General features: G+C 46.3%; 1 protein-coding gene across 1 annotated transcript; it reads left to right on the forward strand.

Moving 5' to 3' along the window:
* RNF141 (ring finger protein 141) lies at positions 1 to 27319 on the forward strand. The gene is made up of 7 exons (XM_078863501.1): positions 1 to 101; positions 13062 to 13244; positions 14055 to 14163; positions 18670 to 18876; positions 19521 to 19624; positions 20322 to 20429; positions 25072 to 27319. Exons 2-7 carry the CDS (start codon positions 13111 to 13113, stop codon positions 25220 to 25222), a joined length of 813 nt encoding a protein of 270 aa, XP_078719627.1. The 5' UTR covers positions 1 to 101; positions 13062 to 13110; the 3' UTR covers positions 25223 to 27319.
* Positions 27320 to 27644: the final 325 nt, after the last annotated feature.

Here is a 27644-nt window from a genome sequence, read left to right on the forward strand (position 1 = left end):
GTTACCTGACGTCACTGCTTTGCGGCCCACGGCTCCGCGAGACTCAAGGCGGGGAGAGTGCGGGGAGGGTTCCGCTCCATCGACACCGATGTCATCCCCAGGCGAGTACAGCGCTGGTGCTGTGAGAGAACGGCGCTGGTACAGTGAGAGAACAGCGCTGGTACTGTGAGAGAACAGCGCTGGTGTTGTGACAGAACAGCGCTGGTACAGTGAGAGTACAGCGCTGGTACAGTGAGAGAACAGCGCTGGTGCTGTGAGAGAACAGCGCTGGTACAGTGAGAGTACAGCACTGGTGTTGTGAGAGAACAGCGCTGGTGCTGTGAGAGAACAGCGCTGGTGCTGTGAGAGAACAGCGCTGGTGCAGTGAGAGTACAGCGCTGGTGCTGTGAGAGTACAGCGCTGGTGCTGTGAGAGAACAGCGCTGGTGCTGTGAGAGAACAGCGCTGGTGCTGTGAGAGAACAGCGCTGGTACAGTGAGAGAACAGCGCTGGTACAGTGAGAGTACAGCGCTGGTGCTGTGAGAGAACAGCGCTGGTGCTGTGAGAGAACAGCGCTGGTACAGTGAGAGTACAGCGCTGGTGCTGTGAGAGAACAGTGCTGGTGCTGTGAGAGAACAGCGCTGGTACAGTGAGAGTACAGCGCTGGTGCTGTGAGAGAACAGCGCTGGTACAGTGAGAGTACAGCGCTGGTGCTGTGAGAGAACAGCGCTGGTGCTGTGAGAGAACAGCGCTGGTACAGTGAGTACAGCGCTGGTACAGTGAGAGAACAGCGCTGGTGCTGTGAGAGAACAGCGCTGGTACAGTGAGAGTACAGCGCTGGTGCTGTGAGAGTACAGCGCTGGTACAGTGAGAGAACAGCGCTGGTACAGTGAGAGTACAGCGCTGGTGCTGTGAGAGAACAGCGCTGGTACAGTGAGAGAACAGCGCTGGTGCTGTGAGAGTACAGCGCTGGTGCTGTGAGAGAACAGCGCTGGTACAGTGAGAGAACAGCGCTGGTACAGTGAGAGTACAGCGCTGGTGCTGTGAGAGTACAGCGCTGGTGCAGTGAGAGAACAGCGCTGGTACAGTGAGAGAACAGCGCTGGTGCTGTGAGAGAACAGCGCTGGTGCTGTGAGAGAACAGCCCTGGTACAGTGAGAGAACAGCGCTGGTACAGTGAGAGAACAGCGCTGGTACAGTGAGAGAACAGCGCTGGTGCTGTGAGAGAACAGCGCTGGTACAGTGAGAGAACAGCGCTGGTGCTGTGAGAGAACAGCGCTGGTACAGTGAGAGAACAGCGCTGGTGCTGTGAGAGAACAGCGCTGGTACAGTGAGAGTACAGCGCTGGTGCTGTGAGAGAACAGCGCTGGTACAGTGAGAGAACAGCGCTGGTGCTGTGAGAGAACAGCGCTGGTGCTGTGAGAGAACAGCGCTGGTGCTGTGAGAGAACAGCGCTGGTACAGTGAGAGAACAGCGCTGGTGCAGTGAGAGAACAGCGCTGGTACAGTGAGAGAACAGCGCTGGTGCTGTGAGAGAACAGCCCTGGTGCTGTGAGAGAACAGCGCTGGTACAGTGAGAGTACAGCGCTGGTACAGTGAGAGTACAGCGCTGGTACAGTGGGGCTCTGTTAAGTATTCGCAGAAGGGAGCGATGTCGTTGCTGTATGAAGTCCCAACTGAGTAATCTGTATGTACATTTATAGCTTTAACACGTAGGCTTTCGCGACCAATATCCATAATAGAGGTTTTTTTTAGTTAGATCGCGTAAATATGTGATCTAACCCAAAAACCTCAATCAACTTTGTTTTGTGCCCTGCACACAACACAAAACCACATCAACACGCACGCTGCAGTTCCTACACACAACACACCGTTCATTGCAGGTATTTTTATGTCATACTGGCAGGAAGTACCCGGCTGTGCCCGGGGGAAAAATATATTTCAAAACTTGTCTTCTCTTAAAATACATAACATATACATACACAAATACTAATCTATTGTGACAGCCCGGCGTTCCATTTGTCTGTCCATTTGTCCATCAACAAACTTATAAGAGGCTTGCAGACGTCCTTAATCAAAAATTAATAGAAAGTGGAGGGTAAATAGTTGATCTAAAAGGTTTCCAAAAATTGTCGACCCCCCACCCTCAAAAAATATTTTTACCCCCCCTCCCCCCAGCCAATTTAATTTTATCGTCATATATACCGACACACCCTACATACAATAGTGTCAGTCATATCTAGTGATTCTATAGTAGTGTCGTGTAGAATCACTCAGTCGGATACGTTGTTCCAAGTCACCTGCTTACACTTTATTACTCTTTCGCACCAGTTGTAGGCGATCCTATCTCTGTCTATACCGTAATTTTGTTAACCAACTTCCCCTATCTACTTTATACCTCACTGACCTGCCTGCGGCAGCTGTTCCTCTCAACAGCTCCGCACTCACAGCTCCGCACTCACAGCTCCGCACTCACAGCTCCGCACTCACAGCTCCGCACTCACAGCTCCGCACTCACAGCTCCGCACTCACAGCTCCGCACTCACAGCTCACACAGAGCGTGCACACAGTCGTGCTCACACAGAGCTTGCACACAGCAGCGCTCACACAGAGGCTTCACTCACACAGAAGCTTCGCTAGCACATAGTTTGCACACAGCTGCTCTCCCTCTGCGCCGCTGCCCTCGCCTACATTCCCTCAGACCCGCTCACTCGTCCGATCTGGGCGGTGGGATCAACCATCACCCGACTGTTGACTCGTGAGGGTTGAGGTCCATCCCTGGCTTGAGCGCCAGCGGCGAGATGTCTCACCTTGGTCCCAGAACCAGAACTCCCGCTTCGCTCTCACACACCCCCTTATATCCTCCCAATTATCCAGCTCCTCCCTTGTGTTTCTTTAGGGCCCGACAGGCTAGCGCCTGTCAGGCCATCAATCACTCCTTATCGCACATCTCCAAGGCGATACCTCTGGTGCCAGCGTACGACCCCGGACCGACCCCGTCCACAACTGAATTTCCCCTTAAAGAGGTGGCGGTTTGCACGTGGAACCTTACGTTGCACACGCGCACCTGCCTGCCCTCGGTTTCCCTAGGGCAGGGGTCGGCAACCAAAATAACAAGAAGAGCCATTTCTTTCCAATTCGGTACAAAATTCAGTATTTCAAGAGCCGCAATGCATCTGAGTACATACTGTACATACGTACATATCGTCAAGAAGCAGCCCGTAAAGAGCCGCATGCGGCTCCGGAGCCGTAGGTTGCCGACTCCTGCCCTAGGGCATCAGTGCGCACCACGTATTTTACCACACTTCATCAGTGTAGTGTTCTTCACGGAGGCACACACTGGAGTTGGAGGCAATACGTTTATTTCAACATCCCAACAGGGGAACTATAACGTACACTGGTTCTACTGCTATGTGTTAGCTAGACCGTTATCTATGTGGACAGCGCGTTAACTACACGAAAGGGTCCGTCAGCCTACATGCTGCCTGACCCACGATGCCGAGCGAATACTTAGCACCCAGGGTTGATTTCACAGACGAGCCCCGATCACTGTCAGGGCTTCCCCTTTATCCCGTTCAGTGTGGCCTTGCCCTGCCCTCAGCCCTGCCCTCTTCTCGATCTTGCCAGAAGGCTCCCGGCTTGTATCACATACCCCTCGGGGTCCCCCTTCGGGTCCCCTTGCTACCCCGTGCCGGTCAAGTGCCCTCTCCGGTTCACACCGGGCAGCACGTTCGCACCTGCTCACCTCCAACCCTCACCAGAAACATCCCCCAGGGTCCGTTTCCATGGCAATCCGGAGCTTGCACACAGCAGGTGGTGCCATCCACCAAAGTGACTCAACTCAGTCACCACACTAACATCATAATGACACCATTTAAGTCACTACAGTAGTATCCACTGACCCTACAGTAGTATCTACTGACACTACAGTTGTGCTTTTGACTGTAATATTATCTACTGACATAGTATCTACTGAACATAATAGTATCTACTGACTGTAGTGGTATCTACTGACTATAGTTGGATCTGTTTAACACGTAGGCTATAGTAGTATCTACCGACTCTACAGTAGTAGCTCCCTAAATTTTTATTTAAACTTTTTGTGACTGCAGGAATTCATATGCTTTGGTTCTTTCGGTAAAGTCACATAGATAGAAAACAAAAATAATAATAAAAAACCAAAAACTCATGACGTTTCGATCGCAACACAAGCGGTCGTCATCAGGCAGAGAGAAAAGGGGGGCAAGCCCCCAACTGCAACTGTTTATAAAGGCTTGAAATGGGCATAGCCCAAGTGTCAGAAGGAGTGGGGCCAAGTGCTGCGGGGCCAAGTGCTGCGGGGCAGCATGAATGGACGAGCCAAAGCTGTGAGTGGGCGGGGCACAAGAGCCGTGGAGCCAGCCCTGAGCGTCGAGCTGTGCAGTCCAAGTGTGTTAGCAGCATGGGCGGGGCAGGAAATGCAGGAGAAGACAAAGGGGGAGAGAGAAGGGAGCAGATCTAGGGGGAGAGAGAGGGTGTAGAGATGGTGGGTATTGCACCTCGCTCCACACATCCACACTGCTGACGAAGGTTGACAAGAAATTACAAATCAACTCATGACCGAAAGTGGTTGAAGACCTCTTTCCAATGATTGCTGGGTTTATAACCGTCTTCTCGGTTTAAATTGTGTCTGTGTCTATATATGTGGATGGCTTCATGAACGAATCTTTGTTGATAGCTAGTAGGCTTGCAAAGTACCATCGTTTTAGAGAAATATATTTTGTGTAAGCCAGCTGCAATAAAATAATGATCAGCTATGGCAGAACTATTGGTCCTACCGTGTTTCAAATCTGCCTTATGTTCACGAACACGGTCTGAGACATGTCGCTTAGTTTCCCCAATGTAACTGCTGCCCCAGATACAGCTTAGTTGGTAGACACCGGGATATTGTATGTCAGGAATCTTGTCCTTCACAGATGGGATCAGATCACAATTTTTTTGTACTGTGTTACTTTGGACCTGGATCTTGTGTTTGTTCATGATTTTGGAAATGTTTTTGGTTACCCCTGCTATGTATGGCAAGGTGATGGTTTTGATTGGATCTTCAGATGGTTCCTTCCTCACGGTTGCGGTGATGGCTTTACGGACTGTGTAGTCAGAATATCCATTCGCCTTGAGAGCTTGGTGTACGCGTATGAGTTCACTGGTTAGGTGTTCATGGTCGGAAATACATTGGGCTCTATGGGTGTAGCGTTTTGATTCGGGAATTCTTCTGGGATAGATGATGGTGGGATTCAGGTTTTAGGTAGGCATCAGTATGGGTTATTTTCCTGTAGACAATGGCTCATTGAGCCATCTGGTCTCTTTTTGATTAAGACATCCAAGAAAGGTAGTTTTCCATCCTTTTTTACCTTCATTGTGAATTTTGTGGCTGGGTGTATGGAATTGATGTTGTTGAGGAATTGGTTCAGAGCCGGTCGACCATGTGGCCAGATGACAAACGTGTCATCCACGTACCTCTTCCACAAAGACAGGTGTAGAGTGGATGCCTGGATGGCATCCGTCTCAAATTTTTCCATGAAAATGTTGGCTACAACCGGAGATAAGGGAGAACCCATTGGGGTACCTTCAGTTTGTTCGTAGAATGATCCATTCCAGGTGAAGTATGTATTGTGAGGCAGTGTCTCGCCATCAGCATTCAATCCTTGTTGGACCAAATTTTCAATGATTGCAATGGTATCGGGCACAGGAACTTTGGTGAACAAAGAAACTACATCGCAATTAACGAAAACATCACCTGGGGGCTGTGCGATGTCTTTAATTGATGATACCAGGTGAACTGAGTTCAGTACAGAAGAGGTGGTCTTACCAGTGAATGGCTGCAAGGTCTCAGAGAGATATCGGGCCAGTTTGTAGGTGGGTGAGCCAATGGTGGAGACGATGTAACGGAGGGGTGTACCTTCTTTGTGGATTTTTGGTAAGCCATATAATCTGGGTGGTCTAGCAGCAGAAGGTTTTAAGGAAAGCCGTTTGGTCTGTTCAATTAATGAAGCTGAATCAGTAATGATACTGTTCGTTTTAGTAACGAGGCTATTGGTGGGATCTTTTTTTATTTTTGTGTAGCTACAGGGTTTTGTCCATGACGACCATGGCATTGCCCTTGTCAGCTGAAATGATGACGATTCTGTCAACAGCATAATTTTTTGGAGCTAAAATAGCCTTCTCCCGTAGCCAGATAACATCTTGAAAATGTTTTTGCATGTTTGGGTACACTTTTTCCTCCATTTCCTCTTCTTAAGTGGTAAGGATGCCTTTAGTTCAAGTTCAAGTTCATTTATTAGGTATAGCCCTGTGAGCCATTCAGCTCTTGAATCGGGTGCAACCGCAACAAACAAAAAACAAAAACATGAACAAAAAAACATCTTAAAGTGAATATGTGACTAAGTGCAAACAGAAAATCCAAGAAAAGACAGCATGGTGATAAGTCCATTTGTGTCGTCAGCAAGAATACTGCAATTTTCAATATCAAGAAGAGATTCAGAAAAGTTTCCTGCCTCTTGGTCTCTATGGAGATTTACGCGCATGTTTGTAGTTAGCTTCAATTTCATCACGTGTCTCCAGAGGAATGATGATTGATGCAGGTATTTAACTCATCAGCTTTATTTCCTCGAAGTACTACAGGTAAGGTCTGTCAGAAGTCACCAGCCTTGATAAAAGTTACACTACACATAATCCTGGAATTGTGCCAAAGGTCCTGCAAAGTTGTGTTGTCAGCCTCAAATGCTCCTTTGTGGAGCATGGTGCATTCATCACACACTATGAATTCACTATTAACCAGGACTTGTGCAAAATATTGCAAACAGGGGATTCTTGTCGGGATGGATCCAATAGAAACTTGAATGTGGAATGGGCAGTTCTTCCTCCAGGGAGCAGAGTTGCCGCAATCCCTGATGATGCCACAGCCAGAGCAATTGTCTCCCTCTGGTGAAACTTAGTCAGGAGCAGGTTGAGGACAAAGGTCTTCCCAGTACCACCAGGTGCATCAAGGAACAATATACCTCCATTTTTAGACTCAATGTCTTCCAAGATTTTTTTATGTAGGCTTCTTTCTGCATCCACCAGCTTTGGTTCATTTTCCTCAATAAAGTTGAAAATCTCTAAACCATCATAGGACATTTCACGTATGATCTCTTGGGCAAGAGCATGCTGGTTGTCCCTGGAGGGTGTTGGTAGTCCAATAGACTTGAGGTCTTTTCCACCAATGGAATAAAGTTTGTCATCAAGGAGGATTAGGGCCTGGTTAAAGATGGCATCAGAAAAGTTCACCTCGAGGTTGGGATTTTCTCGTTGAGCTCTGCGGAGGATGTCCTCACTCCTGCCTTCCTTGTATTTTTCCCAAAGTCCCATGGGGTTAGAAGGGCTGCAAACTTAAAGAATTATGCAAAAGAGCAATCTCAGTTGAGAAGGGGACTTAGTAACAGAAGCTTCTGTCATAGCTTTATCAAGATGCTGATCATCTTCAAGAATTCCATGAAGATTGCAACCTTCCCTGTATGTTTGACAGATGACTCCTTCCACTGTTCTTAGGTCTTAGAAATATTTTGTCCCTTTGACAACATGGAGAAGCATTCACAGAAAATAGCACTCCTGATTGTTGGGATGAACTGTGTAGACTCTTCCTAAGGCATAAGATTCACCGTCACCAGCACGGCACTTCCATTTTTTTTAGCAGACCAGGTATAGTAGGAGGGAACTTTATGATAGAACAGGTTGGCAGAAAATTGATCACTTTGGCACAAAAAAACGCCATAGAGGTTGTATCTTGTGGAGCCAGGGCCTGTTCTTGGAAATTTCTTTTGGTGAAGTAGATGCATTGATCATTTTCAAGGTGAACTGCCAAATGGACCATTGTGGGGGAATGCTCATGGATGGGGAAGCCAATAATTCTCCAAATGGCCTCATTGCTGCTGATGTAACTTCTTTTGACAAAAAGTTTAACTTCATCCACACTTTCCCCCTCTTTTTGTGAGGCAAACAGCCATGTAAGATCCTTTGTTGGTGTATTTGCAAACATTTGATGGCTTTCACAGAAATGCAGTATACCACATTAACGTGGGCCTCAAATATCTTGCATAAGAGAGGGCAGAGTTAGTGCCTGGTCTGAGCGTTGTTTCAAATCCACCATCTTCAGTTTTTATGCAACGATAGAGAGGATAGCCATCTTGCCCTGCCTGAGTTTCTTTCAAGAAGTTTGTTGGATACTTTTTGGTGCACTTGCGGTCTTGCATACATGGTGAATTTGGATTGAGCACCCCACATGGGCCATGGACCATTTGCTTGCAGACCACATCAAATAGGGCAGGGTCTTTTTTGGGGTCGGGTAGCTCAGTACTGATAAATGTGTTAATGTCACTTGAATAAATTTTTCCCTTAACCATACCAATATGTGGGCATGAGGAAGACCACGTTTTTGCCACTCAATGGTGTGCAAGTTACATATTGTCTTCCCAATGACGCCGCCTTCCTTTGTCATAATAAGCCTCATGAGTTGATCAACTTTGAGTTTAAACACCCTTGCAATGATGTCATGTCTCTCTGTTGGCTTTTGGTTTTGATAAAGCTCAACCTGGATCTCCTTCCATTTTGGATTGCAAGTGAAGATGATAAAGAGATCAGGCCTGCCATATTTCCTGATATAGGTCATTGCATCTTGAGTCCTCTCATGCATGTATCTTGGTCCACCTGTGAAGGATGAGGATAAAATAACGAATCTCTGCACATTCAGAGCGTTTACATCCCCGTCAGCATTGATAGCGTCCCTGAGATGAACATACTGTTCTACACGCAGACGTTTTTTATTGAGTTGAATGTAAAGAAGGCGCTCACTCTCAATTTTGTCATACTCATCCACAACATACTGGTGAAAGAGTTTGGCGCACCTTAATATGTGGTTTCCTCCTTCTTTGTCCATGATCATGAAGGAATAGAAGTCCTTAGAGGAGACGGTTTTGTGAGGATGATTTTGGCCCGTTGCTTTGATAATTTGAGGCATCTGGAAGTGGTAACCATCTTGCCCTTGCCACAGTATTATGGGGTATTGTAGGGCATCATATGCTTTGTTTGTCTCAGGAACTAGTTTGATGGTATTTCTTTGGTATCGAAGCACAATGTCTCGCTTACCATGTCCTTCAACCACCATAAAAACAGCAACCTCGCCACAAGTTGGGGCATTGCACCTGCATGCGTGCTCCCCCCTTGGGACCTTGGATGCACTGCTGATAATTTTCATTGGAGGTGACTTGTTGTGCTACATGTTTAAAACGTATGATCATTAATTTGTGTTGGTTGAACATCCGTTGGAGGGAGAGAACAATTTTAGTCTGGCACTAGAAACATTGCTGCATCGCTGGTTGCCTTGCTGACCTTCATCTCCCATGAAGTATATCTGAATAAACTTGTGCTTTTTGCCAGGCAGTGGTTGAATGGATCCAATTCGATGAAAGACTTGAATTTTGAAGGTGGGCATTCATCCTGGCTCCACTATCTCCTTTGTTGGACCAAAATAAGTCATTTGAAAGTAAAAAATGTACTTCCTGATGTTGATCAGAAAGTGTTAAAACTCAGGGGTATGGCCAGATATCAAGGATTTCAGTGGCTCGGGGGGGTCTGCACGTAGCTAAGTTTGACTTTTCCATCACTGCTGCACATTCCCTTGGATTCTCCTTTCCACTTTTTAGCACCACATTCTTTGCAAGTAATTGACATAGAGCCTAATATCACCATGGACTGATGATCAATCTCAGGTTGGTAATTTAAAGCTGCTGTGTTCCAGTCCGGGTTATTTCTTCTTTATGCAGCATGATGGACTTGCCTCTGGCGTTCCATTTTTAAATCCTTTATATTAAGTTCGCTTGCTTGCTTGCTTGCGTGCTTGCTTGCTTGCTTGCGTGCTTGCTTACGACCGTGCAAATCTTTCGGTCGTTTTTTAACCCACTTCCCATGATCCAATCGAGCTGACATTTTCCACACAGACTCGTTGTGCGAGACAATTAATGTTCGTGAAAAAAAATTCACAAAATTTTACACTTTTTAGGCAAAAAAAAAATGTATTTTACATATATTCAAATAGAACTCATTCACAGTATAAGAGCCCAGAGCGTAACCCCTCCACAGGCCGTGGCGGAGTAGCGCAGTTGGTAGCGCCCTCGCTTCCCATGCCAAAGGTCGCGGGATCGATCCCCGCGTCCTCCACAGGCGAATATATTTTTAAATCCTTTATATTAAGTTCGCTGCCACGCATATAAAGGATTTATAGTCAAAAACTTTGTTTTTACGGGTTATACTTATTTGAATGTTGTGGTTCCTCAGCCCGTGCTGCTGCAGTGACTGTGCGGTCCTTAGCTTGTCGAGATGCACGTTTTTCAGTAGTTTCCTTAGCCCGTACCTCTGCAGCGGCTGTGCGGTCCCTGGATTTTCAAGTTGCCCGCCGTTCTCGTGTTTCCTCAGCCCGTGCTGCAGAAGTGGTTGTGCAGTCTCTAGCTTGTCTCCATGCATGATGTTTAGGATTTACCTCCGTGTGTGTATCTGCAGAAGTAACTGTACAGTCTGTAGCTTGTCTTCATGCACGCTGTTCAGGATTTACCTCGGTGTCTGCATATGCAGAAGTAACTGTACAGTCTGTAGCTTGTCTCCATGCACGCTGTTCAGGATTATCCTCAGCTTGGGCTGCTGCAGTGACTTTGCAGTATCTGGCTTGTCTCCATGCACACTGCTCTTCAGTTTCCTCAGGCTGTGCTGCTGAGGTGCCTTCGTTGTTTGTTACCTGTTGAGAAAGCCGCTGCTCCTCAACTGTTTGTTTTACGTGCCACAGCGCCACTCGCTTTGTGTTTGTTTTTCTCTTGGAGTGGCTTGATATTTTTTTGGCATTTTTGCCACGAAGGAGACCCTCGCTCCCGCTGCTCAGCAAGCTCGTTTGCGTTGCTCGGGACAACCGCGAGTTGGCGTTTCTACGTATGCGCAGTTGCGTACTTTGGCATGCGCTCAAAGTTATCATTATGATCAGCGTAATTTGTTATGAAGTGTGATTTTATTAGTTACATTGGACCAAGGAGAAAAACAAATAGCACGTTTTTGTCTGGGGGCATAGTGGGTTGTATCTGTGTACTTTGTTTAAACGTAGAACCAACAGTTTGTCAGTTAAAAGTGTTGCACGGATAGGCGTTCGCAGACAGACAGAAAGTCAGACAGGCAAAATGGATGAACTGTTTATCAGAGTAATATAATGTGTAAGAATACATTAACCCACTGGGCCCCTCTAACGTGTTAGGCGCAGTGATGACATCGCCTTCCTCGATACCGGAAACAGGAAGACTTTATTCACAATTCTGACAATCGCATGATGATGCTGTAATCACCAACGAAACTTCGTTTAAATCAAATTGTAAATTTTGTGGTTTTGCTGTCCAGCACACCAGTGGTGGTTGGTGAAATATGAAGTAACTAATTCCCATGTTTTGTTGACGTGACAAACCTTATTAATTGGCTGTGTTAGGTGGAGGTGGGTTTATGACGCATTTATATTTACGAGATATAACCCAAATAATGTTTTTTGAATGCATAATATTGGTCGTGAAAGCCTACATATCAGTTTCATTGTCTTGCATTAATGTAGCAGTGGTGAACGGTAGTAGTTATCCTGTGTTGTAAATGTTTAAGATGTTTTTAGTCTTTGTAGCAAGAGAGATGCTGCCACCGTGAAGTTAGCGCACTCTCTCAACGGGAGCCCGCGCCGCACACTGTGCGTGGTGCCACCGCGCTTAACCAGCACTCGCCAAAGCCCCCACTAGGGCTGGTACTACACCCCGTGTCCGTGTTGTACATACAACAGTATACATCCCGCCGTGGCCTCGCAGGCCCGGCACCACACAGTGACATTCCCAGTCACTACAGATGTACCCCCGACTTTTGGGTCCTGGAGTAACAAAGTCAGCGTACAGTTATATACGATGTGAGTAAATGTACAGGAACGCAATACAGATGGTGAGAATTGTGACCTTAGCTGGTACGGACCACAGTGTTACTCGTGGTGTACAACGCTGCACTCTCAAAACTGTTACAGCCCCAGTAAAAGCATATACAATATAGGAAGAATTCCCTTCTCTTGTCTCCACATATACATTATTATGAGCTTGTGTACAGTACTGGCAAACCATTGTCTTCAAGCATGGGTTAAAGTCTATTCGGTAGACTGAGGGCATAGAGATTGCAATTGTAGCTTGCATGTCGAGGTACCAGGTTTCATGCCACATACTACGTGACAAGAAATACTCCAAACTTATATTTTGGAGAATATAGTATTTTTCCCCATCAAGTGTTTTGCACTGCGTTTTCACAGGTCTCACAGTGTTCCTGGAGAAAAGAGCACTCATTGAATCGGCACTAAAAGGGGTCATACCATTACATATATGGCGATACATTCCCGACAGCGTTATTTCTTTTGTATGAGCAATATATGAGGGCTTCATTGAGGGTATCAGCTCGTTGCCCTGCGAGCAGTGTACTGCCTTACATCGTATCCAAATTGGCCATCGCAGGTAAAATCACCTTTTTCACAAGTGGAAAATAAAAGTATCACCCACGTGCGACTGTGGCGCAGCAATCAGCAGAACGCATCTTGGACTCTTGTCCACTACAAGCGTTCCCCAAGGGCACAAGTGGGATTCACTCATCCTCTTTAGCCAGCAGCTGGATTTATAACCAAGACATCGATTTATGGTTTTTAGTTTATAACCCATACAAATTAAGAAGTGCACAATTCTGGCAAAAATTCCCGATGATGCTGGATGTAATTACCAGCGAAACGTCACAGTTCTTAAATTGTACATGTGGATTTACTCTCCAACACGCCGGTGGGCTGAACGAGTAACTAATTAGTACGTTTTGTTTACGTGACAAACCTTAGTAATTGGCTGTGTCGGGTGGTGGCGGGTTAATTACACATTTATACTTGCACGATCTAACCCAAAAAACCCTTTATTATGAGTGTATAATGGGTAGTGCTGTGCTTCATATGGATTGACATTGTGCCCTGCTGCTGCTATGTGTAGGTGAGGCAGCCATGTGAAGCCTCCATTGCAGGAAAAGCAGACGGGGTCCATGGGGCAGCAAGTGTCTCAGGGCGGGGCTGCCAGGCTGTCCGAGAAGATGCTCAAGCAGGCATGGCTGCTGCGTGAGATCGCCAGCCTCCCCTATGAAGACTTCCTCGGCCGCATCGGTGACATCAATGATACGTGCGTGGATAATGAGTGACAGTAATGTGTGGGTGTGTATGGAGACACAGATGGCTGGGTGCCCTACTGGCCACATAAGCCGCTGTGTCCTGTGGTGTCCTTTATAGGTGCTAGCTCATAGCATTTCTCTGAGGTTCTATAAGGATACACATGATATTTATTTTCATGCCTGTTTGTTTACTGTGGGGAGCGGGAGCATAGTGGTTAGTGCGCAGTGCTACAAACCCGGCGACTCGAGTTCAATTCCTGGTCACGGCGAACATTGGTGACGAATATCTGAACCGGTCCTGGGCCTCCCCTCGGTCGACTCGGCCTCAAATGAGTACTTGCTGCGGTATGTAAAACATCGCCACTAGGGGACAAAGACAGCCAGGCATGGTCCTGGCCGCTCACCCTCTCGTGTGCAATGCCGGCTTTCATAGGTGCTCGCGAACAGCACTTGCCCCAACAGCCCATTGAGGCTATACTGAGGATTTTTGTCTTTGTTTACTGTGTGTTACGCTACAACAATCCTGGAAACCCAAGTATAGATATGGCTGGTAGCTCTACATTTTGTATTTGATGGGCATCAAGATGCCCAGTATTAAGTAATATTGTACTGTATTATAAAGAAGGATGCAATTGGTACATTAATTTCTACATTTTATTGGGATTTTAAAGATTTAATATGCTGTAAGGTTCTCTTAAGACTCGTTATGCTCATCTAGGCTTGCGCATGCATGTTCGTATTTCCATGTGTGTTTGTGTGTGCAGTGCTGCACTTGCTCCAAAAGTGTGTTAAGGCTATATGGGGGATATTGGTTTGTGCAGTGCACGCAGGTTAACAGGGGGCCAAGACAAGCACCTGCTGTTTGAGGTGCAGCCTGGCTCTGATGCCACACCACTTTGGAAAATCACAGTGCGTGTACTGTGCACCAAGGTGAGGGTTGCCATCATATTTGTGCATGTATGTGTGCGTACGTGTGTGTGCGTACATGTATGTGTGCGTACACGTGTGTGTGAGGCAAAGTATTAATAATAATTTAGTGCGTTTTGGTGTTTGCACCATTTTTATAGCACGAGGCTATAATAAAGGCGATGTTACACTTTAGTTTCACAGTCTGTGTGATATCACTGTGTGATCCTAATTGAGTCATTTGCGGGTAACTTTTCACATTTGGCAAAATTGGACCGTGACACCGACATACGATAGCCTATTTGTTTCGATGGACATTGAACTACTGTCGTGTATGTTACGGTTTAAATACCCGCAGTAATAACCAGGGCAGCCTGCCCGTTTTTAACTACGAGCCTCTGTAACAAGTGGCCAGAGTGGCTACTGCTGGAGCCATGTCACTGCCATGATACATGATATCTGGATACTGTCACGTATGAGGAAAATTTAATTCGCTGGGAGACAGCGGTGATGCAGAGCACCTCATTTTTTTGTATCGGCGACAGATTGGACACAAAAAGAGATGGCTGCTTTCAGTGCAGTATTTACTTAGCACCAAAGCGACATACAGCAAAACACGTCTTAACAACATTTCCGCGAAATACAGGTGTGTGTGTGCGTGTGTGTCGCTGTTAGCACCGCGGTGCTGTTACTTGCGTGTCAAAGAGTCCACATTTGTGTCTCACGCTGTAGACAACATCCTGACCCTTACTTGATCTCATGTTCAACAAAGACAAATATCTCCTGTATATCCTTAACAGACTGTTGGGGCAAGTGCTGTTAGTGAGTAGCACCTATGAAGGCCGGCGCTGTGGCACATGAAGCGGTGGGTGGCTAGCACCATGCCCGGCCGCCTTTGTTTCCCCAGTGGGGAGGCCCAGGACTGGTTCAGATAATCGTCACTGGTGTTGGCTCTGAGCGGGAAGTAGTGCAATGCGCTAACCATTACGCTCGTTCCCATGTGTTCAACTTCCACACAATCACAAATAATGCCTTGGTAGTGGCAGCGCCATCATTAGTCTGCTAGTTTAATCTCGTTACGGATCAGACGATTGTCGTCACAGCTGCAGAATGGGGCTGATGAAAATGAATACTAACACTTTCACTCTCAGTGTAAATATTTACATTGATCTAGGCTATTAACACTGATGTAAATAACCATGTCTGCTTTGAATAGAAAAATAACGTTACATATATATGTCTAAGCATCTGTATTATATACATGATTACAGTATAATGTTACGACAAAACGTTATCACTTATGCTTTCTGCCCTGTTCAAATGAGAGGTCTCGGCTGCGGCGATATATCCTCCTCTGAGAATGTTGTCTCTATCTGAACCACCGTCTATATGGGTGAGGCAATTATCATGACCCCTCCCCCACCACAGTGGGCCACTTCATGACTGGTATGTCTGAACATTTTTAAACATCGAAGGAATCAACACGTGTATAACAATCCGGTAGGAACCAGTCGAAACCATTTTGGAAGCAACTAACATCAAAATAAGCATGAACTTGCACTCTTCTGTGCCTCAGATGCTGCTCGTCTTCACATGTCGAGTGGCATGTAGGAAGCAGTCATGGCTGACACGACCGCTGCTGGGGAGCATCGACCAGAGGCGTAGCTAGGGGGGGGCAGGGGGGTACATATGTCCCCGGGCACCAAGGTAAAGGGGCGCCAAAATGAGGCTTACAACGTTACATTATAACTTATTGCGGCGGGCGCGGCAGCCTGAAACTACTGCACAAATCTACACCTCAACCTAAAAGTTTATATATGCCGCTACACACAGCCTACATTTCACGTAATTACATTTTGGTACGCGCGCCTATTAAGAACTTACATGGAAGAACGTCCCAAACAACAGACAGGCGCAGTCTTTCAGCCTTAGTCACTGGCCTGTTTTTTGGTGGCAGAAACTACGACGGCCTATTTTTAGTTCTTATTAGTGACACCACGCTCCAGGCGGCTGCAGCAGCCGCAGCAGCCCACGCACGTTCAATTACATCATCATGGTTTAAACGCCGACTAGCGAACGGAGAGGAAGTGAATCGTTCGTGGCTATTATATTCACCAATCAATAAAGCTGCTTACTGTTTTTGTTGTCTATTATTTACATCATCGAGTTCAAACTCACGAGCTTCATTTGAGTTAACAAACGGTTTCAACAAGTGGAGAAAGCCAGAAAAACTAAATTCTCATGAAAACAATCCTAGCCACCGCACAGCTTTTACTGCATGGAAGGAAGCCGAACGAAGGATAATTGATGGTACTGGAATTGACGCAGTGGTTCAAGCTCAGATTCATTTGGAAAAACAACGTTGGCGAGATATATTGCAAAGAATACTCACCTGTATTAAGTTTCTGGTTTCACAAAATTAGGCACTACGTGGCCATGAGGAAAATTTGAATGCGGATGAGGATAAAAATGTTGGAAAAATTATCGCGCTGATCAAACTCGTTGCGCAGTATGACCCATTGTTAGCAAAACACGTACAGCACGCAGGAGAAAATCCGGGATCAGTTTCTTATTTGTCACCGGAAATCCAGAATGAATTTATCCACATACTTGCGTCGACTGTAAAGAACCAATTGTTGAGTGATATCAGGAAAAACAAGTACTACGGTATCTTACTTGACTCAACTCCTGATCTAGGACATCGGGAACAGCTTTCTCAGGTCATAAGATTTGTGGATGTGGATTTTCAAACTAAAAAAGTAACTATCAAATATTTTTTTTTAGGTTATATCGATATACATGCAAAAGATGCAGCAAGCCTAGAAAGAGTCATCGTCGAAAGACTGAAATCTGACAACATACCTCTAGCCGACTGTCGGGCACAATGTAATGACAATGCTGCTGTGATGACTGGGCATATATCCGGCCTTCAACAACGAATATGTGACAAAAATCACAGAGCATTGTTTGTCAACTGTGACAACCACAGCTTAAACTTAGCAGGAGTACACTCAGCTAAACAGGATCCACATTTCGTCACATTTTTTGGAACAGTTGAAAGTATATATTTGTTTTTCTCTCGTTCAACAATTCGTTGGGAAGAGTTAAAAAAAGCTGTGCCCATCACAGTAAAGCGGGAGTCTGAAACATGCTGGAGTGCACGATCCGAAGCTGTTAAAGCTATCTATGAAGGACTGGATGAACTAGTAGGGCTGCTAGACAAATTATCGGAGGACGTAACTAGACGCCTGAAACCAGAAGCGATGCAAAACAGTTACAGGCATGCGTATTAAATTTTAACTTCATAGTTTTATTACATTTCTAGAATGTCATTCTTGGAAAAATGTATCGTGTTCAGAAGCGCTTACAGGAATTTTTGGAAAACGGGGCATAGATACAACAGGATCCTACTATGAACTTCAAGGAAGCAGCAACTGATCTTGAATCTTTGGAGCATGAATTTGTCAAGCTTCGTGATGATTTGAGCCAAGTTGCTGTAGAAAACGCCAAAACAAGATGCACAGCCTGGGGGATAGATGTGGACAGAAGAAGATGCCATGAAAACTGGCAAGAGATGCAGGACTTTCAGCAGAAGAAGAAATTGTGCTCGTTATGAAGAGCGACTTTATCGACTTCAACAGGAGATGTCAACACGGTCTTTACGACTAAAAGACCTGAACACAAAATATGGATTTCTGCTGGACGTCAAAACTCTTCTATCCGACACAGATGTCGATGCAATTCGCCGAAATTGCAGATTTTGGAAATTTCTATGACACCGACATCAATGGCCACGAACTTTTCACAGAAATTGGAGATTGCAAAATGCTGCTCAGTAACCGGAATGAAGTTCTACCAGAAACTTCTTTGGATCTTCTTAGTTTTATTGTGTTTTATGGAGACGACATTTCCAAATTTGCGAATTTCACTGCAAATTTTATTAACAATAGCAGTTTCAATTGCAAGCTGTGAGCGGTCGTTCAGCAAATTGAAACTTATTTTATTGTATTTGCGTGCTTCAATGGGACAAGATTGTCTCAGCGATCTTGCTCTTCTTAGCGTTGAAAGAGAAACATTGGAAAAAACAGATTTTGATTACGTGATTGACCAGTTTGCGACAGTGAAATCAAGAAAAATTAATCTTTTGTAGACTATGTCAACCAGTCTACGACAGTGACTGAGTGAGCCATGTAATATAATTTCTATAAATTTGCTTCTTTAAATACAATGTTTCATTAAAATTTAAATTGTTATTCCTTTTTCGATGTAATAGGAAAATGTGATTAAACCGGGGGGGGGGGCGCCAATTTTATAGTTCGTCCCTGGGCGCAAAATATCCTAGCTACGCCTCTGGCATCGACTTGGATGTAAAAATTCTTAAATCCAACTCTGATGCTAGGAACCCAAGTCTGGTCTTACGATTTTCGTATCCGAGTGGAAAATGTATTTAGTTCTTTCTTTTCAGTTACGGTCGTGCGCTTGTAGTTTTCGGTTGTTCTTTGCTCTGAGACAGAGAGCTCCTTTGTGCAGGTGACGCGCTCGACGGGGCTCATCGAGGCGTCGCGCATCATGAACCTGCATCAGTTCACCCTGCTCTACCACGAGGTGATGGGCCAGGCTCACTGTGCTGCTGCTATGGATGCTGCTGCCACAGCAGAACCGGTTCCCCTACGGTTGCCCCATCCGACAAGTGACCTCGCGCCGGAACAGGGCATCGCAGACGCAGTGAAACCCATGGTACAACGTCATTAAGTTCTTCGGCGGCTGGGAATCGGGTGTCATTTATCCCTGGCTGGAGAGAAGGTTATCATACAATACAATATAGATGTATTTAGCATCTAAACCTTACGACATCTTGAGCCAATGTACATAAAATGTGGGAATATTTATTTGGTAGAGAGGCAGTCATCAGAGGGGGGGGCACCATGGTGGCGAGATGTTAACTCCCTCGCCTGATATACAGAAGGTCGTGGGCTCAATCCTGACCCTGATACCTTTATATTTGGAGTTTACATGTCTCTCTCCCCGTGGTCACGTGGATTTTTCTCGGGGTCCTCCGGTTTTTTCCTACACATTTAGAGGCATGCGTTTAGAGTATTTGGTTCCTATAATTTCGACGTGATAAGCCACTTCATTGAGCTAGAATTTGTGGCCAGATCACTTCTGAAAAAGAGCTATATCGCCCAAGTGGGCCTTACCTGGTAAAATAAAAATAGTTACATTTTGTGTTTAATATGGTTGACCTGTTTAACCGGGGTTGAGCAGTCAAGACTTAAATTATGATTGTTATAATTTCCAACTTGTGATATGAGCTCCAAATTTCTGGATTTACAACCTACAATAATGTTTGCCCCATTTTCTGTTATCCTGTGTAACACTAGACGGAGGATGCAGAAGATGTATCAAAAGCGGAGGAGGCTGGGAGCATCGCGGACTGTGAGATGGAAGATGGGGGAGCCTGCCACGCCTCTCTGTGGATGGGAAGGTTCGCCCTACTGCTCATGCTGAATCGGTGTACACTTTGAAGAAAGACGCATTCCAACAAAGCAAACCGCTGACATTGTAGACCTATATTGGCGACAGGATGCCGCAGCGGTAACACTTATGCCTCACAGCAGGAAGAGCCTGGGTTTGATTCCCGACTCGGGACACTTTTCTGGGGGGAGTTTGTACGTTCTCCCGCTGTTCTGCATGAGTTACCTCAGGGTTCTCTAGTTTTTTCCCATAGCTAAAAATCGTACAATTTAAGCGGTATTGCAAAAACATTGCTCAATTGGGATCATACAGCAGCAACATCGCTCCCTACTGAGAAAAATTGTCAAAACCCTCCTAAAAAAAGTCTTGAGGCTCTGTAAGATTTTTCTCGGTAATAAGCATAATAATCGTAATATTAAACACAATATTGTCTCAAATCTTGACTTAAAAATTTCGTGACTGCAGGAATTCATTTTCTTTGGGTCTTCCGGTAAAGTTACGTAGATAGAACAATAAAATAAAAAATAAAAAAAGGAAAATAAAGTTAATACAAAATAATAAAAATATTCACTTTTTTATAATTGTTCTATCTACGTGACTTTATCGAAAGACCCAAAGAATACAATATTGTCTCTTAGCATTATTATGATGCGATATACAGTTTATTTTCTATTTTGAATATGAGCTCTCTTCGCACCGTCAATCAGGATCAAACAGCTTACGGATGAAGAGGAATGCTGCATCTGCATGGACGGACGCTCAGATGTCATCCTGCCCTGCACACACAGTTTCTGCCACAGCTGCATTGACCGCTGGTACCGCTGTGTGAACATACAACTTCACACACCCTCGCTCACCCACTGAAGAAAAACATACACTCACTTTGTACATATGTAGTGACTTACTCAGAGACACTAAGAGTAGGAGGCACTCTTGTTTATTAACAGCCTTAACAGTTCACACTTAGTAACTACGGTTCCCAGTCAGGACAGCTGGCAGACTGCCTGACTGGCGATGCCGAGATGGTGAAAACGGTGACGGCGACGAAGATTCCAGCAGCACGACGGGATCCCACTCCAAACGACAGCCCCGAGGTCCCCTCAGCGTGGCCTGGCTCCGCCCTGGCCACGCCCCCCTTCTGGAACCTACTAGCAGGTTCTGGATGTGCCTCTTCCGTAATGTTTCCCCTACATCCCTCTCTCTGGTCTATCACGTGACCTGCTGTCAGTCAGGGCTGCTGTAACTGCAGATCCCCTTCCCTGCCAGCAACAAGCGCTATGCTGCTAAGTGACCGATTCTATGTCACTACACATACATTACATAACAGCCGCCGTTCGCCACTAAGTGGCGATGACGTCATTGTGGCGTCTGTGCCAGGCCAGGTGTACTTTGAGGCCACGTGAAGTGTTGAAGGCTTGCTGGCAGGTCATGGAACAGACCCAGGTACTGTGGTTTGACTGACTGAGATGACTGGCAGATGTACCCACTGTGCTCCCCAATGTGCCAACTTGTGTTTTAGACACCCGGCACTCTGCTCATTGTTGTGAGCATCACTCCTCTGCTCTCCATTGTTGCTGAAAGGCGGCGCCCCGAACTGCCCAGTAGCGTCCGTCACGAACCTCCTCCATATTCTTGGTTCTTTCGGTAAAGTCACGTAGAAGGGAAATAATAAAACATAATAAAATAAAATTCTCACGACGTTTCGGCCACAACACAATCAGCCGTCCTCATGTGAAGAAACAGAGCTGTCGGAAAGACAGCGTCCTAATGAACACTGCTAAGCTTGGCAGCATATTTTAAGCTGGGTGGGAGGAGGAGAGTGCCTTGACAAAGGATTTTACATATCAACAGAGGAATTTAGCATATTGATGACACATGCAGATATGGGATTAGTCACTCCCATTGTATTGATACCAAATGGAAATTTCACCGATAAATCCATCGAATTACGTGGTTAAAGATGTTAAATAGTGTAGGGACTAGAGGACTTGCCTGTTACACCCCAAGGTGACCAGGAAATGGCACCAACTCTGGGCCACACAACTTTTCCTGGGCCTGCCCACCATCAAGGTGCTTAATGATTGTGAGCAGAGGGTTAAGAACCCCGAAGGCATGAAGAATAACCAAGAGCCCTGAACTGTTGATGGTATCATAAGCCATTGACCAGGTCAATAAAGCAGAGATGTAGGTCCCTTTTGAAATGTCCCACACTTCTGCTGTAGCAGACGTATAGAGAATATGGTGTCTGTGCAAGGCTATGTTGAATAATCCTTGCCAGGACCTTCCTTGGTACACTGAGGAGAGAGATGCCCTGGTAGTTGGTGCAATCAATGTGTGGTCACCCTTAAAATTGGAGACCACCAAAGCATCCTAATCCTGCAGAACTCACCCTGTAGACCTGACGATGGTAATGATGTCAGATAGGGCAGCCTGCATGCAAATGCCACCCTCCCTCAGTAGTTATCTTGAAAGGTTGTCTCTCCCCAGTGCTTCACCTCATCTCAGGCTCTGGGTCGCCCTGCGCTGTTCCTCAACAGGAAGGGGGGAGGAGTAACTTGCATGCACTCGGTGAACTTATCACCAGTCAAAGTCCCGCAGAGCAGTATTTCACTCCTGTCCATCCCTGGAGGAGGGGAGGCACCACCCCTTACACCCATCCCCTCTCCCCGACCTCCCAGCGTGCGTGCCTCACATCAGGCTCTGTCGGAATGGGGACCATCTAGCCTATTCCCGCGAGGGCGAGGAGGGTACTTTGTCACCGTTTCCATGAGGGGGGGGGGGGGGTTCATGGTCCTTACATTTTTCTAGAATGATCTTCCTGACCATGATGTTAAAGGTTTACAGTAGATTTTGCTGGTGATTTGATGCAGTGTCTGGTTTCAACCCCCACAGAGTTGTTTCAGTTGAGGGGCTGAGTTTTGTGCCTCAGATATTATTAAAGAGAGTCCATAATATTCAAGTAAAAGGTATTTTTATCTGGGCATGACCAGAAGGCGTGGAGGTGCATCTGGACCGTGCCCGAAGGGCAATCCAGTAAGACATCTGTAAATTTAGCTCTCTTCTCATTGGTTAAATAGGTGCTGTGCATGAATTTAAATTGGATGAGCTTCAGTTGTAGCGATCTTTGGCCGATTTAAGGGGCCCGCCAGATTTGGGTCTATTTACGTTGAGGAATATCTCGGCTCAGAAGCCTGTTCCAGAGCTTCTTAGGAATGGATCTGGTGTGAATTCCCTCACCATCAACCATCAAATACAAAATACGAAAATTTAAGGCATCGCAGCCCCAGCACGGTTAACTGAAATTTACTCCATGGTGTTATCTGAGCTAAGGGGTTTCCCCTCTTCCAAGACCTCACAAAATGCTCAGCAAGCCTGCAGACCTCTTCCTGAGGGTCGAAGATTGGACCACATTCTCTTCCTTGATGTTGGAAATTGATGTAGCGCTGAAAGTGCCTTTCTTTCTTAATTCTCCGACATGGAATGTTGTAGACGGTGGGAGTCTAGCCGGAACACTTTCTCCATCAGCCAGGGTTTCTGGGGGGTCTGGACTGCTTACCTAATGCAGTCATTTCAGCTGCATGAGTCACAGTCCTGAACCTCACCCATTTCCCCTCGGCATCAGGAGGACGGGGGACGATGTCAGCCCCAGTTGCATGACCCACTCGGGCATTAAAGTCACTCATGGGGATAGCACTCAACAGGATGGGACAGGTCATGGAAGGCACCTTGATTCATCAACCTTACCTGCATTCCTCCAGTGATGTCCATCTTCAATAAGCTAACACCAGCACAAATTACACACCCGCTGTGTACATACAAAGATCCCCCGTATAGCCTCTAACAGACTTAAGGGGCAAGTCCTGTTAGCGAGCACCTATGAAGGCAGGAACGGAACATACGGGGGTGGGTGGCCAGCACCACACCCGGCCGCCTTTGTCTCCCCAGTGGCGATGTTTACACCACAACAGGTACTCATTTGAGACTGAGTCGACCTAGGGGAGGCCCAGGACCAGTTCAAATAATCGCCACTGGTGTTGACCATGAGCGGGAATTGAACTCGGGTCGATGGGTTCATAGCGCAGCGTGCTAACCACTACACTACCACGCTCCACATACACACATCTTTTTACACCCACTAACATACTCACCCTCACCCAACCACACGGATATACATTTGCCTTGTGGGCTGTCAGAGTTATTTGACTATACAGTACTTAACCATATTGGTCAGTGGGGGTTGAAGGCAGACTTTGGAGCATACAACAACAGTGTAGTGTCTTATAAAATCACTCGTACTGACACGTTGTAACAGGTCACCTGCTTACACTTTATTAGCCTATTCTTGCACCAGATGTAAGCACCTCTATCAATGTCGCTACGGTCACTTCTGTTAACCAATTCCCTCTCTTAGCTACGCTACACCTTGCTAACCTGCACACAGCAGCCCTCGCTCTTGGCAGTTCCGCACTCAAGGCTTTGCACACAACAGTGCTCACATAGAGGCTTGCACACAGCAGCGCTCACACAGAGGCTTTCACACAGCAGCGCTCCCGCAGCCGACGATCCCTCAGACCCACTCGCTCTTCCGACCGAGGCGGGGGGGGGGGGCAACCATCACCCGCCCGGCGACTAGTGAGGGTTGAAGTCCGTTCCCGGCAGCGGCAAGACGTCTTCTCCCTCTTGCTCCCCGCAACACGAACGCCTGCTCCGCTCTCACACACGTCCTTATTTCCCCCTCCCAATTGTCCAGCTCCTCACTTGTGTCTCTTTAGGGCCAGACAGGCTGGTGCCTGTCAGGAAATCAATTACCCCTTATCGCACTTCTCCCTGGCAACACCTGCGGTGTCAGCGTGCAACCCCGGGCCGACCCGGTCTGCACCTGCTTCTCTCCCAATTTAGGTGGCGGTTTGCCCGTGCAACGTTATGTTGCACACTCGCACGCGTTTGTCCTCGGTTGCCCTCGGCCAACAGTGTGCTCCACATATTTCACCACACTACAACAGTATAATGGATGTTGCTACACTGCTCACTGGTGACGATTTGACCCTAACAACATGGAACAGCGCGCTGCAGGTGCCCTCAAAAGCATGTAACACCGTGCTCTGAAAAACATTGAGGGAGAACCGTGATTTAGATTGTACACAATTTAAAATGCTTGCAATATGTCAATTTAAGAGTGTCTTCCATAGTTTTCAGGTCCAACAGGAAGTCATGGACTTGGAAGCATTCGTAGTTAAATTATTTACAGCATTTTGAGAAGCAGTTTTATTCTGATACTCTATAAGTTCACATTTTATTTTAGTAGTGCAGATGGTGAGATGTAATCTAAGTGGGTAGAAAGAGCCCATGCCTGTCTTAGGAAAAGCATGGAGCACAAGACAAACGGTGATGTGTACATACTGTATAAGTATCAAGCACTACACTTCTTGCCCTGCTTGGTTTTCTGTGGATCCACAGGAGTGGGCAGAACAGGAACTGCCCAATCTGTCGACTCAAGGTGGAGGGACCAGAGGAGTCGTGGCTCCTGCCAGACGCCCCTACAGATGAGGATGTTGCAAACTACATCCTCACGCTGGCCGATGCGGCAGGGACGTCGCATCAGCCTTGAGCTGCCCCTGGTACCCGGGGAACACCTCACAGAGCCAGCAGCCCCCACCTTGCACCTTGCTCCCTGCTCACTTCACCATGCACTGGTGGCACGGAGCCTTGAGCGAGGTCTGTGCTGCTTGTATGATGTTGCACCCTAGCATAGACATGGCACAAGACCCCTAGCCCTGGCTCTATATTTACAAGAGCTGTGATTTATATTTATGAGAAATGCACCTGCTGAACTGCAGTGTACTTTCTGATAATTGCATACGTGTGGTTTGCCACATACATAGAAGTGTCAAGCAGATAAAATATGTACCTATTAAATGAGAAATTAAGTTTTCTGCCCTGGTATATTGGTTAGTACAATAGACTTTACAATCTCTTCAGCTGTGTAAATGGGCAAGTCATTGAGTTTATTGGCTGGTCTCTTGTTGTGGGGCGATATGCGAGTGCTTTCGCGTTTTCAAAGACATCTGGTCAGCGTGAGAGAGTAGACCAAGTACTCCCTCGTGCTCCATCTAGTGTAGGCTCTTCTGCCAGCATTGGAGGGATCAAGCTTGCACCTTTCCCTGTTCCACAAGGTGGTTTGTACGTTCGCATGTGCCAATCGGTGCATTCATTAACATTCCACTGGATACGATCACCGCTTCCTGACTTTCACAAATGTTAACGGCTCTCAAACGGTTCCCGGTTTACCAGTTGTTGGTGAACAATCCTAGAGTTTTTTAAAATGGGAAAATAAATTCCGAAATTGCTTATTTTAGTAACTTTAACGACAAACTAAAAATATGTGTGCATGCTTTGGGGTATGTGAGAGCCCTGTAGCAGTTCCTTCACTGCCATACGATCCCAGTGACGTGGATTCGATTCCCATTTACATAACACTCACAGCAGGCAGTGTCTAGACAGGAGCAGTGAGTCCTGTTCTTGTGTGGTTATGAATATAATCACCGGGGACACCGATGTCCTCGTCTATGGTGCTGGTCAGTCGCCCCCTTGGTGGGCTGTGTATTATACTTGCTCTCCAACAGCACTGGCATTGTGATGGCAATGTAGAAATCCTCGTGCTGGTGTGTCGATGTGTGAACTGCATGCACTGTTTGTCTCGTGTTGGCCAGTATAGTTCACATGTACCCAGTACAACAGGAAGTGTGGAATTGTGTAGCTTTATTTTGGTGTTAATTTAAGGCATTGCTTCAGAATATTATTACTGTCACACTGTACAGATTTAAATTTCGATTTAAAGCTTTCGTGACTGCAGGGATTCATCTTCTTGGTTCTTTCGGTAAAGTCACGTATTACTTCCCTTCTACGTGACTTTACCGAAAGAACCAAGAAGATGTACAGATTTAGTTTTACCTGTTTTAGTTGATAAGAGCAGTTCAATTCCTTTTATCTGCGAATCCACATCACCACCATACATGATTACCACAGTGACGTGCGGTGAGGTCAATGGCTGGGGAGGCACTGGCTAGTGTCAGAGCCAGATTCACACACTAAGGGGGGCGTGGCCTCACTGAGGGGGGCGTGTTAGACTCGTCCTCCTCTGTGAGGCGGATGTGATAGCTGCCTCCCCCGGTGCTTTTTCATTGCAGTTTCATGACGAGACCAGCGAGCCTAAATATCTTTATACACATACGTGAAATAAGTTACCTGGAGTATGGAAGGCGAGGGCATGAAATAAAGGGGTCTACAAACATTACATTGGTGACATACTGAGATAGTAACAGGCACGCGCTTATTGCCCACGCTCCATCCAGTTACTGAGGAGTTGCGCAATCAGAGGGGAGGCTGAGCTCGTCACTGCCTGACCTCTCGTCTCTTCCTGTATTTTCAGCGAAGCTCCGCAAATTTGGTGATTTTGACTATACAAATGATTGGAATCGTACAGAAATGACATTATAACACAGATCAGTGGAAAATCTTTATTTATTTTATTTGATTATTCGTTTTTTTCGTAACAGCTATTTTCATTGGAGTATGACAAGTGAGGCTCTGCATCCCCTGTCTCCCCTGACCGCATGTCCCTGGATTACCATTCATCGGAGTTGCACTCCAGTGTATTTTTGATTGCTTCAGACAAATAAAAAAAATGAGTCCATAATTAAAGCCTTTTATGTTGAGAAGCCTAATACAGTCACACCTGTCCAACATTTCCACAACAATGCAAGAAAAATGGGACTGTTTCATGGCAGAAAAGAAGTCCAGAACTTGGGCTCCGGACCTCCAGAAGCACCCTGTGCAATCAGCGGCAAAGCTGTCGAAGCAGTGGATACATTTCCCTACATGACCACTGATGGACGATGCAGACCTGATGTCATGCGCCGAATCGGCCTGGCCTCAAGAATAATGAATGGTCCTCAACCGCATTTAGTCCCAGAAACGTTTAAGTCTGAGAACCAAATTGAGAGTACCAGTGCTGTGTCAGTTTTCTCGTA

The sequence above is a fragment of the Lampetra fluviatilis genome, chromosome 16 (genome assembly GCF_964198595.1).
Source record: "Lampetra fluviatilis chromosome 16, kcLamFluv1.1, whole genome shotgun sequence".
Taxonomy (NCBI): Eukaryota; Metazoa; Chordata; class Hyperoartia; order Petromyzontiformes; family Petromyzontidae; genus Lampetra; species Lampetra fluviatilis.

Coding starts and splice junctions, on each gene's coding strand:
- RNF141 (XM_078863501.1), top strand. CDS start 13,111: ATGGGGCAGCAAGTGTCTCAGGGCGGGGCTGCCAGGCTGTCCGAGAAG. Junction 18,877..19,520: donor CAGACGCAGTGAAACCCATG/GTACAACGTCAT, acceptor GTGTAACACTAG/ACGGAGGATGCAGAAGATGT. Junction 19,625..20,321: donor GCCTCTCTGTGGATGGGAAG/GTTCGCCCTACT, acceptor ACCGTCAATCAG/GATCAAACAGCTTACGGATG.